Raw genomic sequence first — 19,955 nt, 5'->3', positions numbered from 1 at the left:
CTTCGGCAGAAATTCGGTGGCAGGTGCAGTGGTGACGACGCAGGAAAGGAAACAGAACGCCAGGTTTGTTGGTAGCCAGAGGGCTTTACAAGCCTCCTGCAAAAAGCCTCAAGCCAAAAGCCTCCCAGGAAAACTTTTCCTGGGGTTTTTATTTCTCTCCTTACTTTGTTTACAACTCTTCTTAGTGGTTACATCTTTGCCCATTCAGAAGGCAGGCAGGATACACGCAGTGTGCAATTATACAAAATAGCAAACTCATCTATTAAGCGCGTGAACAGCCAGCTGCAAAGGTACTATCAGGCTAGCCAATATGTTTTCCAAACATAGGCGCTAGAACAAGGTCACTCCCGCCTCAATTCCGAGGGAACAGTTTGCCGTTCTTCAAGGCTTATGATTAGGGAGCAACACATTCCTACAGGCAGGTCCTTCACTCGCTCCGGGACCCACCGCTGAAGTGCCCCGAAGGCGCGGAGTGGAAGGACCCCCGCTGCCGAATGCTCAGAGGAGGAGCACTGCCCCCTAGGGCGGCAAAAACCCTGGTGCCGCTCCTGGGAGTGGGTGAATCAATGCCATGAGTCCCAGACCATCTAGAAGGCAACAAGCATAAAGACAGCCTATACTGTGGATCTGTTCGTATGATGATATATATGGATATGCAGCCCCAAAGACAGTTGCAAGGTCGCAGAAAAAGCAGAGATCCTTGTGGTAGAGGAAGGGGAACAGTCTTGTCTTGGATCTGAAGCGGCTGAATTTTTTCATGATAAGTTTCAATGAAGATGCAGCTTATTCAAAGCAGCCGTGGAATCTGGTGGACTTGTTGGCATTAATTGATTTAAAGACACCCATGATGTGCATTTTTTCATCCTACTCATAAAAATATATTCAGTTTGTGTTAGGTGACTAGTGTCTTTAATACATGACACTGTCATTTGACTTCCCCATCCCTCTGGGTCTTTTCAAAGATCCTGACTATTCCATTATTCGTCACTGCTGGAAGGTTTTCATCTCACCTTACATAGATGACTTGTTAGTGAAGAGGTTAGAGGTTGCAAGGTGCTTTAAAAAAAAACGCTTTAAATGTGCAACACACACTTTTGAATGAGTGAAAATCTTTCCTTGCATGCACAATGACCTCTGTGTACTTTCATATCAGGATTTGGGTGCCAAGAAATCCAAGGCACTATATTATTGAAAGCTGGCTCTATGATTACATTATGTTCTTAAAGAAATACCCTCGCGTTAATTTAGTATGTCCAGGCAAAACTAGGAATCACTGTAATCAAGCCCTTTTATCTTTTTTAATACTGTTTTATTTCACTTTTGTTTCCTAAAAATTAAAGTCAATATAGAGTACTGCCATGGACACTTGTGCAACTTCCATGACCTCCCGAAAACTATCTAATATTTGGATGTGATTGTCTGTTAGGAGCCTTTGTGTGTGAAATTTTTTTCTTTTTTTTTTAAATCCAAAGTGATGCAGTACCTGAAAATCAGAAGGATACAATATCAGACTTTTTACCAGAACCAGCTGCTGATGTAACTGGCAAGACATCTCTTAATTCTGCTTCTACATCTGACAAAAAAGACCTTTTCATTCCTCATGGTAGAAGCACAGTTCCCATTAAAGAAATTTCTAAAGGTAAATTTTGGTAAGATTATTTTTTGCTATCACTTTCCTTACTTGGGGAGAGAGAAAAGAACTTTTGTTCTAGTAGGCAGTACAGTATTTTATATGATGATCTTTCTGTGTTTGTAGCAGACAAAATTGTAACCAATTAAATACAATAGTTTTTTTGTGCTAAAAGTAAAACATTTGTTCTTTAAAGATACTTTGAATATTCATTTTAGGTCATGTGGCATTATTGTATGGCATGCAGAAAAACAAGTTTATAGCTTGATTATTAGGGAGAGATAATGTTTGCAATATGTGGGTATATGGCATGCATAATTATGATTCAATTACACTAGGTGAGGATTTGGTCCAAAGTCTCTAGGTTTATTTAGAGAATGTGAGTTCAATGGACTATACGCTTATACAACCACTCAGAATGGCCCCTTAACTAAAAGTTTTAATGGACCACATTGATATATTCACAAATTGTGTGCATCAATTTTCATGTACACATAGGCTTTTATGTTTGCAGACTGGGTGCCTGGTTAGCTGTCTGTCTGTTTTGCTTGCACAAAGGCAGTATTTGAATACTTATATAGATGTACCTGCAAAATTTTGTGGCTGGAGTAGTGAAAGAGGTCTGAAAATTTGGCAGCTTTGTATTGTGAAATCATTATTAAGCACTAGTCAGAAAACCATTTATTTCTTATTCCAGAATCAGAAAACTGGGTTATTTTACTATGCCATTTTTCTTTAATAATTAGTGTTTAAATTATTAGTATGCCAGGTTAAGATTTTACATTTAATTGTTCCTTGCAAGCTGTCAAAAACTAGTCCTTGTATGTGCTCAGCCAGTCTCTTTTTTTGCATTTGGTTCAAGCTCAGGCCCAAATGGTGAAAAAGAAACTGACAGTCGGACAGTGAGGTGTGCTATGTGTGGCCTTGGGGGCAGAGAAGGAAAGGCAAATAGCTATGTCTTAAGATAAAAAGAAAAAAAAACCCTTAATCATTACTCTTGTGCTGCATGCAAAAGATACATGTCCCAAGAGTATGTATCCATAGCTGCTACTGCTTTCAAAGAAATGTACTTCCATGTAGCCATCTCGCTTTTTTGTAGTATAAATATAATGCTGCTATTGCAGTTGTTCAACTGTTTCCAATCAGATCTCACACCTTTTTTAAAAGGAAAAGTTACAATTTCATAAAGCATTTTCTTGGAGATAGCTGCCCCTCTAGGAATGTCAGATACAAAATGACTTAATACATTCATGGATAATGAGTTATTACAGGTCTGATTTTTAGAGAAGCTGAGCACCTGTGGTTGCCATAGATTTCAATGAGAGCTCTGGCTGCCCAGTGTCTCTGAAAATCAAGCTGTAAGTTTACATGAAAGTCAATTGCTCTCCTTATGAATTGCTTATTTGACATCTTAGGGCTATCTAACAGTAAAATGCTGTCAGACTGCACATTTTTGTTTTGAATTCCCTGAGACTATCTGTAGACATCCAGTTTGTCCTTTTTTGTTTAGTTTCATCTGCAAGAACATCTACAGTGAATCATGAAAGAATGTATACTGATTGCATCCATTCTAGCACAGAAGAAACAGTTCTCAGCAGTCCTCATGAAAGTGCTGTAACCGAAAAAGAAAGCATTAAAACACAGACTTCTAGAAGATCTCTTAGTGCTTGTATGTTACCTGAGAAGACTTTTGACCTTCCTAAATTAGGCAGCAATGAACCTTCCCTCACGACAAGATCATTGAAAAACAATAAAGATTCACTGGAATGTAACAGTTTCCACACAAGCAAGAGTTTGATTTTACCTGTAACTACAGAGGCTTCAGTGGTAAAATGTTTTATGCCTATTCTCTAAATATTGCATAATTGCCCTGTCTCCTTTTTCAACATTTTATCTTGGCACAATGCAGTAGAGTGGTACTGGTAGTTAACTATATACAGTAGTTACCATGAAATACTGCACATTAATATGTAATAACAAAGTAACTCCATTAAAAATAGTGGTAATCATGAATGTAATTTTAGTGGGGCAGGCGGAGGGCTGGCTGTCACTGGCCCAGCCTTTCAACTGGGGAAGATAAAAGTGCTTTCACCCCCCCACTTTCAGTCTTCTATGGGGATAGTTCAGAAGGAGCAAGAAAAAACAGGCAGCTAGTGACAATCTCAGAAGGGCTGCTCTGTGAGGCCTGCTGCTCACCCTCCCTTCCCCCTTAACTTTGCTGTCTCAGGTTGTGCATGCCTTCCTATGAAACCTGCAGTATTCAAACATCTCTCACTGAATATAGGTCCGAGGGGCAGGTTTGCTTGCTTGCTTCCATTTATGAATGCAGTCTTTGTGTGTTCATCAAGGCAAGTAATCTTGACTCTCTTTTCATGGTTGCAGATCACAGAGTATGCCTACACTGGGATAAAAGACCCGCAGCATGGTTGTGGCTAGCTTGGTCTTGCGGGGCTCAGGCTGCGGGGCTAAAAATCACTATGTAGACATTTAGGCTTGGGCTAGAGCCTCAACTGCCAAGGTCCCAGAGCTCAGGCTCAAGCCTAAGCCCAAACATCTTCACAGTGATTTTGCAGCCCTGGCGAATGAGTCCGAGTCAGCTGAGCTGGCCCAGCTGTGGGGTTGTTTTTTGTTTTTTTTTGGTTTTGGATCCCTGTGTAGTCATACCCTCAATGGCTTAACAGAAGTGTGAAGATCAGTGGAAGAAATACTCTGATTACGTTGGTGACTACTGAGTAAGATAGGTTTTTAGGATTTATTTTTTTAGAAATATCCCATGTCTAAAACTGTAAACCTTTCACAAAAATACTTTTATATTAATTAGAATGATTTCAGGTTTTATGATGTGAACATTGTATTAAAATTGACTTGGCATGGTCTAATATAAGTAGACAATATAAGCCTTTAGTTGTCTTTAATATTTTGTCTTTTATCCTAGTTGTTACAGGAAATAGCCCTAAGAGAAAAACCTACTTTGAAACAATATCAAGGACTTGAGGGATTCTTTATTTTGCATGCAAATTCTAAGCAAGTAACACTTGATTCAATTCCTTCACCTTTCTCAGATTGCAGCTCTACAAACAGTACTTCAGTTTCAGGTAACAATCTGAAAATAAAATCCTCCACAACTGAACTTTACATATTGAGTACATATGTTGCAGTGCATCATAGCCTTTATCTGTGCATAGATGTATTTCTACCTGTATATAAGCATGTGCTAGGTCCTGTGATATAATTTTTAGGTCAATATGATAAATTGGCTGATATTGGTATGATATTTTGCTCTGCCAAGAAGATCAACTAACGGAATGTAAGAAAGCATAGGATAATCCTGCCCCCTATTTTAAGTTGTAAATTACACCAACATATTTGATTTCTCTCTCTCTCTCTATGTCACCTGAGAATTTGGACTCCGGTCAGTATTCACACCTTTCTGCTGGTGGTAAATTTCGATGTGATGGTCTGCTTAAAATTATGCCTATTCTGTTACTTCTAATGGCTTCCATTAGAGCATCTGAAATGATTAATGAAAAGTTACTAAATCCTTCTTGTTGAAGTATAGAATCTGTAAAATAAAAAACGTATAACAAATTATGTACATGTCACTTTAAAATATATTGTATATTTTTTGTGTGAAATTTTTAATTATAGCACAGTTGACCCTTCTCTTTAAAAATATTAATTAATACAGCAGCTACAGTCTCACAGGCTAAATAAATATTAGCATGAAAAAAGTGTTAATATTTTCCTGGTGCTATTTATGTTGCATTTTTTATTTCAGGAAAGGGACATTGGTTCAGAGACACTAGTTTAAGTGAATATGCTGATGATTCTGTAGTACAGGATGTCTTGCAAAGTGAACTGAGCAGATCTTTAAGTAGTTTGGAACTACAAAACTTGTGTGCTGGAGTTTCGCCATGGACATTAATGCACAAGTCACCCACTGGTAAGAATATTGACAAGATAACAATTTTCGGAGGCCTTGATTTAGCAGGTTAGGTAAACCAGGCTAACTTTAACATATCAGTAGTCCCGTTGACTTAAAGCTAAGCACATGCTTCAGTGATTTGTTGGATCGGGGACTTAGATCTGTTCGATACAATTTGTATTTAATTATTTTTTGAATGCTAGTTTACTATTCTTTTCTAAAATAGGCAGTTTTAGAGTCTACTCAATTTAACTTTAGATTTAGATATTGGAAAAATGAAAAATCTGAAGTGTAGTCAGTTGTCCCTCAAGTAATCTGGGGAACACTGGAAAAAAAATTAGACCAGGATCCCCAATTTTGCCTCAATCGCATCCCCAAAAATGAAAGTCATGCAAACTCAATTTGAAAGATGGATAAATGTAGGAATGTGTTGCTCCCGAATCGTACGCCCATGAGAACGGCAAACTGTTCCCTTGGTAACGAGGCAGGAGTGACCTTGTCCTAGCGTCTGTATTTGGGAAACTTATTGGCAACCTGACATCACCCTTGCAGCTGGTGTTCACGCGCTCAAGAGATGGGTTTGTGATCTCATGTGCATGTATACTGCCTGCCTTCTGTTTGCGCAGAAATGTAACCACTAAAAAAAATTGTAAACAAAATAAAAAAAAAAATAAAAACCCCAAAAAAAGTTTTCCTAAAAAGCTTTTTGCTTAAGGCTTTTGAAGCTCTCTAGCTACCAAAAACCTAGTATTCTATTTCCTTTCCTGTGTCGTCGCCACAGATAAATCCAATAACAAACTCAGAAGTCAGACTGTGATTCTCAAATTGCAGTCCCAAAGGTCTTCCTGATGCCAGCATTTAGGGTTGGGCTGAGGGTGAGCTCAACAACAGACAGACAGCAGCAACTCACTAAAGGTGCAAGGAGCTACATGACAGTTTGCTTTCCCTACAATCAGTGTTTGAGATATAACAGTAGGTGGCCCTGGCAACAGGCAGACAGCAACACCAACATATGGTAGCCTCCAGACATATTAAGTGCTGGCTTCTGTGCTGCACAACCTTAGACTGAGTCCACTAATTTTAACCATCTTTTCTTTGACTTTTCCCTTACAGCTTATTATAGCATATCCTATCAGTGTCTAGTGAAGTCAGTGAAGGCTTTGCTATGGACTCTTCCATGAGAGTTGAATCTGGCTCTGAAGTAGTTGGAAAGATGTGGTTAGTACAGGTGATAGTGTGAATAAATAAATTTGCAAGTGCATCACTGCCACAATTTGCCTGGTCTCCCAAAATCCAGAGAACACATCATAAAATTGATCTAAAATCTAAAAAGAGCCTGTGAGAGAATAATAAAAGGTATATAAAAAGAGAAAATAGGTAGTAACTATTTTCTCTCTGGAGCTTACTGTGTTCAAAGATACACAATGACTGCATGATTAAATTTCATGGTGGTTCACATTTTTAACTCACTGTCATCACCAGGGAACTTGTAGATTTGAAGGTATATGACAACTCCTTAAAGTTCCAAGATAGTTTTAGTTGTATGAAGAGAGTAATTGACGTCATTAAGAATGTTCACTTGATGGTAGTTTAGGAATGTGCTGTACCTGTACTATAGTTGAATGCAAAACAGTCACATAAATATAACCAGTTTACCTTGGTCCTATATCACTGGTCTTTATGAAACAGGCAGGCAGGCTTGAGAGCTATCTAATTTGTTGGTTCTTTCACTACACAAGTTGGAACTATTTGTCTCCACTGCCTTTCCCTTTTTCAGGCAGAAGAAATTATATTTTCTTAACTACAATTTTTAAAAATTGTAGTTTTTATTTTAACTCCATGTAAATACACCTTAGGAACGTTTATAATCTTAAAAAGCTTGTATCAGCTTATAGTGTATATTGACCATAGAACTTTAGTTGCATATGCTTTACCAGCTAATTGCTTGAAATTGCCTTTGCTTAAAGAAGAATCTTTACAGGAACTCTTGCATATTAGAAACCTATTTCTTTTTATCAAAGCCAAATTTTATTATTTGATTCTAATATTAAAAACAGCCTCGTATCTGAAATACCTAATTTTCACAAACTAATTTCCACTAATCTGCACGTAAGAAATCAAAATACACGGTATGGAGTAATCTGCTACAAATCAATAGGATATTAGTCCTTAACCTGGATTTATCTCCCCTTCTGTGTGCACAGAGTGGGTGGGTAGTGGATGATGATGATATGAGATTTCAGGGATTTGTATTGGGGGAAGCAGCAGCTCTGCAATAGTTTAAATCAAGAATTATATCAAAATTATTATTAAAGAAATGATACGTCATACAATGACAGTTACAGATAATTGTGTAATCATTTTCAGAAGTACCATTTCCTGCTGTCTATTACTCCAGAAATACTGTAAATGATGGCACTTCAATTTGGAGCCACCATATTTAAGATATGTGTATAACAGACACATATCCCAAGGTCGTCTTGGCTATTTCAGTTCACTTAATCACTAGAAAAACAAAACAGAATGTATTACAGTACTTATTTGCAAATAACTGTTCTAGGGCCAAACACGGCTCACTTAACTCAAAAGACTCCAATTTAGTCCACAGGGTGTTTCTGAGAAAAGTGAACAGGATTTAGGTCTATTTGTATTTTTTAAATAAATTTATAGTATAGCTATTTCTGCATCATAGAAATGTTACCATTGTAGCATTCTCAACATTTGGGGTCATATTTAGTAAGAGAGTCTGTCTCATTTTCACACTGTGCATATTACAAGAAGCCTCAAAGAAACACAGCTGTAACACTGTTGTAATAATAAGAATTTGCTGCTGCTGTTTTTTCAGTGGAAGTTGGATGCATAACTCCCAGACAAGCCTTTGAAAATCCCAGCCTAAAATGTGAAATTGAAACTGGCAGCCATGGATAAGATCCTGCAGTCAGTTTTTAACCATTTTAAAGCTTTCTTTCTTAAAATTTCCATTTCAGTATTACGTGTTCCTAAAATATGTACCAAGCACGTCTTAAACATTTAACAAGCAGCAGTAGCAAATGCTTGTGGCCACACTGTTGAATATAATATATTCATGTCTTCACCAACAATAAAAATTAAGCAACATGTTGAATGGTATATAGTCAAACCATCTTTCTCACAAATTCCATACAAACAATTTTGTTTACTTTAAATTAAAACTTAGATTTCATATCCTTCAGTAAGCCACTTCTCTGTGCCTCAATTTCCACTCTCTCCCTTTGTCTGTCTTATCTATTTAAATTATAAACTCTCTAGGGCAGGGATTTTCTATTACTATGTGTTTGTACAGTGCTTAGCACAATGTGGTCCTGATCTTAGTCAGAGCCTTTAAGTGCTATTGTATTACAAATGCTAAATAATAACAAACAAAAGGAATTAGCAGTTAAGTGATTCTTCTCTCATCTCATCAGTTATCCTTCTCAACTTCAACTATCTCCCTCCCAAAAGGCACAGCTCACATATTTCTTCACTCATCCTGAGCAACAAAGCTGACATTTTCATTGTTTAGAAAGTATTACTTGACAGATTTAAAATTAATTTTGAATTCAGTGCAAAAAATCTGAAATTTTATTTTACTTTATTTGTTTATACACTCATATTTTATTTTTATACACTCATAAATAAAAATGCAGAACCAATAGTTTTAAACATGGCAGAAAAAAATTCTATGCCACACAGAACAAGCCCTGGTCTACACTGGGGGAGGGGGGGGCGGGGGAGAATTGACCTAAGATACGCATAGCTGAAATCAATGTATCTTAGTTCGACTTACCTCGCATCCTCACGGTGCGGGATCGACTGCCGCCACTCCCCCGTCGACTCAGCTTCCGCCTCTCGCCGCGGTGGAGTTCCAGAGTCGACGGCAGAGCGATCGGGTATCGATTTATCCGCGTCTACACTAGACGCGATAAATCGATCCCCAATAGATCGATCAGCGGGTAGTGAAGACATACTGCAAGTGTGCTTCTTGCAATCTAGAATACTTTTTTCCAGAAAGTTATATGACACTATAAAAGGAGTATCAGAGATTCCACTTCCCATTATAATTTGCATTGTGTTATGTCCATGTTCAGTAATAATAGTTAGGCTTGGAAGGATTAGATTTTTATTGGTAAATGTTGTTGTCACTGCACACATACAAACAGGTGAAAAATATTTCTGTCAATGATGATCAAAATGTATAGGTAGGCAAAGAAAGAAAAACATTACTTGAGAACTTTAAATTGGAGTTTGATTTAAGAATATTTACTTTTATCAACATCAAGTGTTGAAATATACAATTTATGTTAAAATGGTTCTAAAGTTTTAACTTTTTTGAATCTGTGTCTACTGTACTTAATATTTGCCTGACCCCCTCATTGCTTGCCCCCCAATAATTTTGTACAACTGTGAAAACTGAAATTGATAAAAATGCTAAAAAACTAATCATCAATATTATCTGTCAAAATTATTTAAAAATCAGATTCTGCCAAGACTAATAATAATTCATTACTTTAATTACAGAAAATGACATTAGTGAGATCAAATTCTGTTATACATCTAAAATCTTGATTCACAGTTAGAAGGAAATAATGATTTTTTTGTTTTTTCTTTCAGATAGTTTACAAAGACCTTCGTCAGCAAATATACCATCCTCTAAATCTATGAAGTCTGATCGTAACTGCTGTACACTCTCTCATACAAGACCAAGAAATTTAACTACTCAGCCCTCATCTAGAGCTGCTACTGAAATTTCAAAAATTGAATGCATTGATGTAACTGAACAAAATGACCCTCTCTTAGAATATACTGCTGATCAACAAGCCTTAGCAGGCTTGGAAAATGAACTAAAAAGTCATACAGGTAATTATTTACAGTGAGAACATCAGAGTCATTTAACAGTGTTTATGCTTGCAAAAATGTAAAGCAAACTACATGATTGTTATCTTCATGATCATTGAGCTCTGATTTGTGGAAAATTAAAGACCTGATCCAGCACAAAGTACTCACATCTGGGCTATGCAAAACTCTAGTTTTCTGGCTTAATAAAATGGTCTTCCTACTTTCAACCATCATATAATCTTCAGCTCAGCTGCATGGGAACAAATTGCAGAGAGCTCATACTTATGGATCTCTCACCTCCTGCATGTCTATCAAAGAAATCTGACAGGATGTGTCACGTACCTCCTCTGGGTCTGAGTTTTTTAACAGCCACCTGCTTCCTTGATCTTTGATAATGAACACGGCAAATGAACCCTGCCACCAGGATTAAATCAAACAGGAAAAAAAGAGGCCAAAAAGGAAATCTTATTAATGCGTCATCTTCAAGATGACACATGCCAGTTATCAGGCCATGTTGGCAAAGAAACACTTCCCTCCTGGGATTGTGGTTTTTTGTTTTTGTTTTTTTTAAGGCCACCTTTATGAAGACCATTTGTTTAAGGGACAATTTATGGTGAATAGAGATGGTTGGATAAGGTTATGCTTTTTTTTTTTTTTTTTTTTCAGACAATTTCAACTTTTTGATGAAAAATTGAAAACTAAAATTTTTAATTTAGAAATTATAGAATATTAGGGTTGGAAGAGACCTCAGGAAGTCCTCAAGTCCAGTCCCCTGCTCAAAGCAGGACCAACACCAACTAAATCATCCTAGCCAAGGCTTTGTCAAGCCGGGCCTTAAAAACCTCTAAGGATGGAGTTCCACCACCTCCCTAGATAACCCATTCCAGTGCTTCACCACCTTCCTAGTGAAATAGTGTTTCCTAATATCCAACCTAGACCTCTCCCACTGTAATTTGAGACCATTGCTCCTTGTTCTGTCATCTGCCACCACTGAGAACAGCCTAGCTCCATCCTCGTTGGAACCCCCTTCAGGTAGTTGAAGGCTGCTATCAAATCCCCCCTCACTCTTCTCTTCTGCAGACTAAATAACCTCAGTTCCCTTAGCCTCTCCTCATAAATCATGTGCCCCAACCCCCAAATCATTTTCATTGCCCTCTGCTAGACTCCCTCCAATTTGTCCACATCCCTTCTGTAGTGGGGGGGGACCAAAACTGTACGCAATACTCCAGGTGTGGTGCAGTCCCTCATAGAAGTTGTAGTTTGGGTGCTTCATGACTCAGATTTCCTCTATGGGCTGGGCTTCATTTTCCATAATGTATCATGGTCTCCTCTTGATGAGCCACCATGGTGCCTCCTGGGAGTCCCTGGCCATGATGGATCATGATACATGGAAGATATAGTCCAGATTAAAAGATTCTTCCATCATTGGGACATATAATGCAACATTACTTTAGTCTTGGTTTTGAGTTATGATGCACATTTCAGGCTTGCAGTTGTTATTTAACTAGTTCTCATCCAACCCACATCCTTGTAGATTTCTGTTGCTGCTAATCTCCCAGGGGTTAGGATGCACACTGACAATACTCAAAGGAAAAAGAGAAATAAAATACCAGTAACTTTTGAGAAGACTGTCAGATGGTCACACTCTTAATTTCTGCTTCTGACACCACTTCTTCTTGCTACAGGCTTCTGAAAAAGTGGAAGTAATTGAGGGATAGTTAGGGTATATTATCTTGTGTATCTTCAGTGTCATAAAGAAGTGGTGCAGCCTCTAGCTATCATAGTGACCATATAATTTTTGGTGCATACATATCACCAGGAGTGGGGATAGATGTTGTTTAGTCTTCTTGAAGTATTGTGAACGAGCAAATCATCTCTCTCTACCCTATCTATCTATGACCATAGGAATGTATGCAACTATAGTAGCAGCTGCTGATGGACCCTGTGTTTCAAGCTTTAAGTCATCGTATTTTGTCCTTATTATGAACTCCTGAAAATAATAGAAACACTGATGCAGCCATATAATACAAAGTTATAATTAATTTGTGTTTCCAGTAACATCCTAAACCAGAGTATTTTATCACTATTATCTTAATGATGTCATGTTTTTGCTGATATGACTTTACTGTTTTGAGAAAGTTTTTAGAGACCATATATTGTAGATACTGCACTTTTGTTACATAGGCTACTGAAAATGACATAAAATATTTCAGATCCTCAGGAAAAACTTTACAGCTTTACCTCTGAAGACTTATCGGCTTTCAGCAGACATTCAAAGAAGATAAGTGAAAATATTACAGATTTCCATAATAACCTAGAAATAAAATACCACAGTAGAGTTGATATTTTTAGGTAAGTTAAACCTGCTGATTATTATTTTTTTAGCTGTATAGTAAAATGCTTCACTGGCAAACTACTTGTAGATATTATATTTTTTAAAAGGGCCAATTATTAGTATGTGTGTTTCATCTGAATGACTTACAACAATCCCATCAATATAGTAAAAAAATTAAAAAATGCCCTAACATGTTTAAGTTACACTGCATAATGTTTTGTTAAATCACAGAGTTAATACACTTTTCATCTTTACATGTATAAGGGAATACAGTCCATTAAAAATGAGAAAAAATAGTCCCCAGCCACCAAGATTATAGTAATATATTGGGCTAGAAGTAATATAAATCTAAAAATATGCTGCTTGTGTAAATTAGCCAAGTAATTTCTAGCTAATTCACGACATCTCTGATTGGAGAGAGAGTTATTCTTTGTTAGAAATAAAATTGTAAGGACCCCTTTATTAAATGTGAACTTTCATGACCACATAAAGTAACTTGCATAGCTAGTGTAATTTATTTTTCTTGTGCAATCTTAAGAAAATAATGAAATTATGTTTTTTATTGGAAAACATTAGTTCTCATACACTGTTCAGAGCTGAACTTCATTTTTAAGCCTTTTCTGGACCATTGCAGTGCGGATGTTTCCATTTTCTCAGTCACTGTTTGATGTCTGATAAAAATTGTACAATTCCATCATTTAACCATGTCCTCTCCATCTGCCCTCTGACATGTTTCTTGGAATTCCATATCTGGCAGTTACAGTGGTATGATTGCTGTTGCCAGGAAAGTAGAACAACACTGCTAGTGGACAGGTCTAGGTGATAGGAAATTTGTTGCAACTCTCATGGGGGAGGGAAAGCTATCAGAAATCATAAAAATGGTGTAATTTGCTGGTAAATGCCTATAGATTGTTAATGTTGGGTTTTGGTTTTAAATACCTTACCCTGTTGCCAAGACACATAAAAATTGCACCTGTTAATGAAAGTCCTCAACAGTTTGCTGTGGAAACTCTTTTCCAACTAACCAAAACGCATGGGTTAATTAGAAACATTGATTCCATAACTGTTCTGTCATCAGTCATGGTGCAGCACAGTCCAGTGGACTGAGCATGTGACTGGAAACCAGAAAATCCTTTGACACAAATTCTGTGCATGACCTTAGGAAAGGTCATTTAACTTCTCTGCCTCTCAGTTAACTCATCTATAAAATGGAAATAATAATGATTCTACCTAAAAAGGATTAGTTAAACTTTGTACAATGTTTTGGAAATGAAACGTGTTTTAGAATTTCTATGTTAATAATGAAGCAGGTGCATGTCAATAGGGAATTAAACAAAATCTGCAAATTAAATAAAAAAAAGTAGCAGAAGAAATGTTACGCTCAAGATTCTAGAAAGCTATTTCAAACAAATTTTATTATTATTATTTTTTTTTTGCTTGATTGCTATTTAATACAATGATGATGGTACAAATGAAAACCCCTTACTTAGCTTATTCATTCTGGGGCTTGGGATTTTCAGTTGAGACAGAATAATGAAGGTACTTTTGACTCACCACTTAGCTGAGAGTGGGGTTAGAAGGATTAGATTTTCATTAAATGTTGATTTCACCATGCACACACAAACTAATGGAAATATTTTTTTGTCAGTAATGATCAAAATTTACACATAAGGAAAGTAAGAAAAACTGCTTGATTACATATTCAAATTTGATTTTAAGGATATTTACTTTATCAGCATCACACATCAAAATATTCCATTTGTGTTTAATGGTGTTAAAGCTTTAACTTTTTAAATCTCAACATCTACTGTAATTAAATACTTGTCTGACCCACCCATAATTTTGCACAACTGTTAACAATTAAATTGATGAAAATTATAAAGCTTCAAAATAAACATTGATATTATACAGTGAAATTATTTAAAAAAAATCAAATTCTGCCAAGCCTAGTTGAGAGAGTTGAGAAACAACTTGACAGAAGTTGAGAAAAATAAATGGACACGGTAGTTTTGGCTAAAAGTATACTTGAAGCTACAATTTACCGATTGCACAGCATACCTTTTTTTAATATGATAAATCAAGCTAACATTACATAAGTATGAGAAACAGGACCAAAAAATACTACCAGGATTTGTTTCCTTGAGGAACTTGAACACAAGCTGTTGATAATCATTGTATTGTGTGTGTGTGTGTTTTTTTAAAAGAGACTGTGATGAAAGCCATACAGATGATGAGGAAGAGATTCTGAGGGACAAGCAGGAAGTTATGGCACTACGTTGACCAACCAAAAAAACCAAAACAAAACTTGCTAGTAATTCTTTTTCTTTGCATCGCATAAAACAAGCAGCCTGTTAGAAGGCAGTTCTCAGGTGGTGAAGATGTTAACTGCTGAAGAATGTTGTTGCAAGTCTATCCTACCAATAAAACTTGTTTAAAATTAAAAATCATTTATGGGTTTTGGCTTTTTTTTTTTTAGCACAAACAGTATATTACTATTTCATCTTTTAAGACCATTTTACTGAAACCTTAGAAAGTAGAGAAACAAGAAGCTTGATCCTGCAAGTTGTCTGTTGCTACAAAATGTTGAGGAAGCTCAAGACCTGGCAGAGGTATATGGCTGGAAAGAGACAATTGACTCTCCCCGTGATGTTGAGCACAGTGAGCCAAAACTATAGGAGACCCTTCCTGTGAATCTTTGCAAAACATTCCCTTTGGAAAAAACTGTATTTCTTTAAAGGTACTAGCTGCACAGATTCTTAGGTTTAATGCTTCCATTCAAAATTCTCCTAGCTGAAAACTATTTACCCTCAGGATGAATGGATGCTAATTGGAATTTCAGCCCCGCAAACTAGGCTATGATTACATGGTATTATTAATATGTTAACCTTCATCAGTAAAAAAGGTCACTTTTCCGATATCCTATGATCTGGCACAATAGTTGAATAGAAGATGGGATTGGGGGAATTCCGCCCTCTTTTTAAATACAGCTAAAACATCCTTGGCCAGGGATAACCCATTCAAACTCTTCTTCAGAACAAATCTTCATCTTTGGAATGGCCCAGAAGGTGCCCAATGGAATATAGGTAAAAACAATTTTCTCAGGTGACTATATGGTCAGGTCCTCCTTAATGGCTGTCCACCTGGTTTACAGGTGGGAGACTTGATTGGATCTGCAAGTTGCTGGAGGGGTTTAGAATTAAAGGGGGAGTATAGGCAAGGTTAGACCCCTCATCCCCCTGGGCACTCCAGTGCCCATTGGCCAGTCTGAGAGCCACAGAAGCCTACTGGCTCCTTGCTCCCCACAATCGTTATTTAAACCCTTGCTCTGAGTTTCTCAAGCCCATTACCCCATTTTAGCTGAATCCACCCTCCTTGCCTTGTATTTTGTGTGTTTTTAGGATGCTGTGGATCTGATGGATCATCTGTTTTAGAGGGAGGGGATCAGGAACTAATTTTTCCCATTAGGACAAATTTGGCTGAGGCCTGGTAAGGTGTTTCCCCCCCCCCCCTCCTCACAGCATCATGGAGACCCAGCTAGGAATAGGAGTCAGAAATTTAATAATAGAAATTGTATAGATGTTTAGTTCAGCCAAAAGGGTGCCCAGAAATGAGAGACTTAGGATTTTGCAGTCAGACCTTGGCCCTATGGGAAAAGGGGAGACTGGAAATATGTAGAGACCAGGGTCCCTCTTTGGTACCTTCTGTCCCTTTCGTAGGGGAGAAGGGGAGAAGATTCAGAAGAATAAGCTGAATTGTAGGGATAGGCAGTGGAGAGTTTATCCTGTGTTATAGGTTAGATGGGATTGGATTGGATCTGCTTAAATGCCTGGTATGGGGAAATGGGGCATTCTGGGGTTAGGCTGTAACTTTATTAAATTTATCACTTAAAATCCATCTCAGTCTATCCACATTCACTTGCAATTCCAGATCAAAGGGTTTTAGTTTCTCCTCTTCAAAGTACTGTATTCAAAAACTGGGTGAGTGTCGATATCTTTTAGTTTAATACTAGATTTACCTAGTGCTTTCCAGATATTTCTGCAAGTACATATTTGTTTCCATTTTTTGACTAAGCCCAGAGAACCCTAAATCATTGTGATAAGGTTTGTTTGTTTGTTTGTTGAAGACAGTGCTTTGAGAGAAAGTCATGTTTTTGTTCAAGGAGATTGTTTTGTGATATGGAACAGATGAAGATCCTTCTGAATACTTCTGGGAAATCTTTAATATGGGATTGGATTGAAAAGCTTTATCTGATAACAACTGTTGTACCCATCCATAGACAGATAGCTTCTTGCCTGACATAAGCTGTAAAAGATTTCCTAATTCGGAGATGCATTTGTCCAGAAATAGAAAATGTACAGCATGAAATCTTTCTGTTGTTTACACATGATTGCTCTACATTTAAAAGGAATATCCCCAAGAAACCTTTTTTTTTGCTTTTGCTATTGTAATCATGATACATATGCCTGTCAAACATAATTAGAGCATGGTTATTGTGATGATTTGTGACTGCAAAAAGCCTGCTCTTTCACTAAAATGCATTAGATGGCACCTTGAATATGCATTAGAGCAATGGTATTCTGCAATTATTAACAAACCTTATGGTTTTCATGATGCAATTTAGTGCTGGTCTGTGCTGTTTAAATGGTAAAATATTCATTTTTGCTAAAAATATAACCACTTCTATTTGAAAAATACTTTGAAAAATATATGTCTCACTGATTGTTTTTTATTTTTTTACCATACACTTGGAATAGCAGATGACTTGAAACTCTCTGTAGTAGGCTTTTCAAGACCTTCAACTTTACAGTTTATGTTCCGTTAAAGAACTAGAGGTCAGGTGGGAATAAAGTCCTATAGACTCTGCAAAGTACTCAACATTTATTGCTTAAGCATACTATTGTATCTGAATTTGGAAAATGATGTCAAACAGCAGCTCTTTTGGCCAGATCAAGTTTTTCATTGAGAGATGGAGGAGGAGTGACCATCTGAAGAACATACATGTAATTTGAAGTCTCTGATGCTCATTTATGACTGTAGCACCTACTTGGCTCATATGGAATATTAGCTAAATCAGACATTTACTGAGGAACTGATATTGGGATAATGTATGCTGATTACCACTCAGTGAAACTTGCTAATACTTAGCTTCCCACCTACAACTTTTCACACCTTTAGGGCATTTTTTATTTTTTTATTTTTCTTTAACATGCAGATTAAATTGGTAAAGTTAAAGCATTTGAAGCACCAACCACTTTAGTTTCACTTGTTAAGATTTAAAAAAAAATTCAAAGAAACAAGAAGCCAATACAAGAGAATTGTTCTTACTGGCGCACAAGTGTAAACTTTTGTACAATGTAGATGGGAAGTAAAAGATGATGTAGATAGAAGATGCATCACATCTGTTGTTTTAGAAGGCCAAATAGCTAGTATTTCTGAATCAATGTTTAAGCATAAGCTTAAACAGATCTAACTGTACTCTTGCGGGAAAAATGTTGAAGGGACTGACAGCTGGCAATGTGATTAAAAATGGAGACCTAGCCTAGCTGTTAAAAGGGAACAGGGAAACAAGATGCATCTTGGAGAGTAATGCCACATTTGCTTACATGTCAGCTTCTGTTTTTGTACTGAGTAATGAAATGTCTATTTGTCTGTTGTGGTGAACAAGTGTGAGCTTCTCATTTTGATCTACTGAACACAGCGCTAACCTAATAGTTTCAAAAAGGTTTTGATAAAAAATAGCAACCACATACCAGGATTGGTTGGTTGTCTGTTCAAATTGTTGTTTTTAATTGTATGGCATTTTTAATGAAGCCACAAGCTTGAATTTTCAAAAATAGCCACTGATTTTAGGTGCTCAACTTGAGACCCCTTGGGCCTTCTTTTCAGAGTTGCTGAGCAATGCCTACTAGCATATCAGTGGGAAGTCTGTAATGCATTCTCATTAGGATCTTTGCTACCCTAAAAATGCTTGTCTGTTTAAACATTGGGTTTAAATAGTGGCTGAAGCTGTCATATAGTAGGCTAAGCCTTAGCTGCACTGTTTAATTTCATAGGAGCAGTTACACTGGTCTACAATTTTTGAGAAGTCGTCTGCTTCAGAGATAAAATGTGCTATTTATTATGTATTTTGATGTGCTGCATTCAAATATGACAATTAAAACAACTGATTGGCTACTGTTTCTAAGATATTTAAGTTTTTACATTTGATGTCTATGTATATTGTGTAGATAGTAGAGTTTTAATCATAACTTGTAAACCTAGGTCTTTTCATGTGTTTATGGTTGCTTTACATGATAATATTTCACCTGTCCTGTTTATGTAACACTTTAAAAATCAGCAAAATGGTTATATAAATAAAATTTATTATGAAACAAAAGGCAAAAAACTATTCTGTACATAGTTTAGTCCTATTCAGTGTCTACTCGGCGCTTCTTTGCTTGTCTCTTGTATTCATTAAATGGAGCATCTCTTGTCACTGTCCAGCAATAGTCTGCAAGCATTGATGGGCTCCATTTGCCCTGATAGCGTTTCTCCATTGTTGCAATGTCCTGGTGAAATCGCTCGCCGTGCTCGTCGCTCACTGCTCCGCAGTTCGGTGGAAAAAAATCTAGATGAGAGTGCAAAAAATGTATCTTTAGTGACATGTTGCAACCAAGGCTTTTGTATGCCTTGAGGAGGTTTTCCACCAACAACCTGTAGTTGTCTGCCGTGTTGTTTCCGAGAAAATTTATTGCCACTAACTGGAAGGCTTTCCATGCCGTCTTTTCCTTGCCACGGAGTGCATGGTCAAATGCATCATCTCAAAGAAGTTCACGAATCTGAGGACCAACAAAGACACCTTCCTTTATCTTAGCTTCACTTAACCTTGGAAATTTTCCATGAAGGTACTTGAAAGCTGCTTGTGTTTTGTCAATGGCCTTGACAAAGTTCTTCATCAGACCCAGCTTGATGTGTAAGGGTGGTAACAAAATCTTCCTTGATTCAACAAGTGGTGGATGCTGAACACTTTTCCTCCCAGGCTCCAATGACTGTCGGAGTGGTCAATCTTTCTTGATGTAGTGGGAATCTCTTGCACGACTATCCCATTCGCAGAGAAAACAGCAATACTTTGTGTATCCAGTCTGCAGACCAAGCAAGAGCGCAACAACCTTCAAATCGCCACAAAGCTGCCATTGATGTTGGTCATAGTTTATGCACCTAAAAAGTTGTTT

The 19,955-nt window shown here is 37.1% G+C and overlaps 1 protein-coding gene across 1 annotated transcript in view; it reads left to right on the top strand.

Annotated features, from left to right (window-relative positions):
• The window catches only part of ZBBX (zinc finger B-box domain containing), a 39,513-nt gene extending 24,406 nt beyond the window's left edge, over positions 1-15,107 (top strand). Inside the window, exons 13-20 of the mRNA XM_029911144.1 lie at positions 1,473-1,639; positions 3,141-3,457; positions 4,566-4,725; positions 5,409-5,573; positions 7,085-7,087; positions 10,185-10,430; positions 12,623-12,761; positions 14,949-15,107. Coding sequence (XP_029767004.1) covers positions 1,473-1,639; positions 3,141-3,457; positions 4,566-4,725; positions 5,409-5,573; positions 7,085-7,087; positions 10,185-10,430; positions 12,623-12,761; positions 14,949-15,024 — 1,273 coding nt within the window. The 3' untranslated portion in view covers positions 15,025-15,107. The remainder of the gene's footprint in view (positions 1-1,472; positions 1,640-3,140; positions 3,458-4,565; positions 4,726-5,408; positions 5,574-7,084; positions 7,088-10,184; positions 10,431-12,622; positions 12,762-14,948) is intronic.
• The last annotated feature ends 4,848 nt before the right edge of the window (positions 15,108-19,955 follow it).

The sequence above is a fragment of the Terrapene carolina genome, unplaced genomic scaffold, assembly GCF_002925995.2.
Source record: "Terrapene carolina triunguis isolate 2854851 unplaced genomic scaffold, T_m_triunguis-2.0 Scaffold88, whole genome shotgun sequence".
Classification (NCBI taxonomy): Eukaryota; Metazoa; Chordata; order Testudines; family Emydidae; genus Terrapene; species Terrapene triunguis.
Note: the sequence above shows the minus strand (reverse complement) of the source record. Positions and strands in the feature narration are given on the sequence as shown.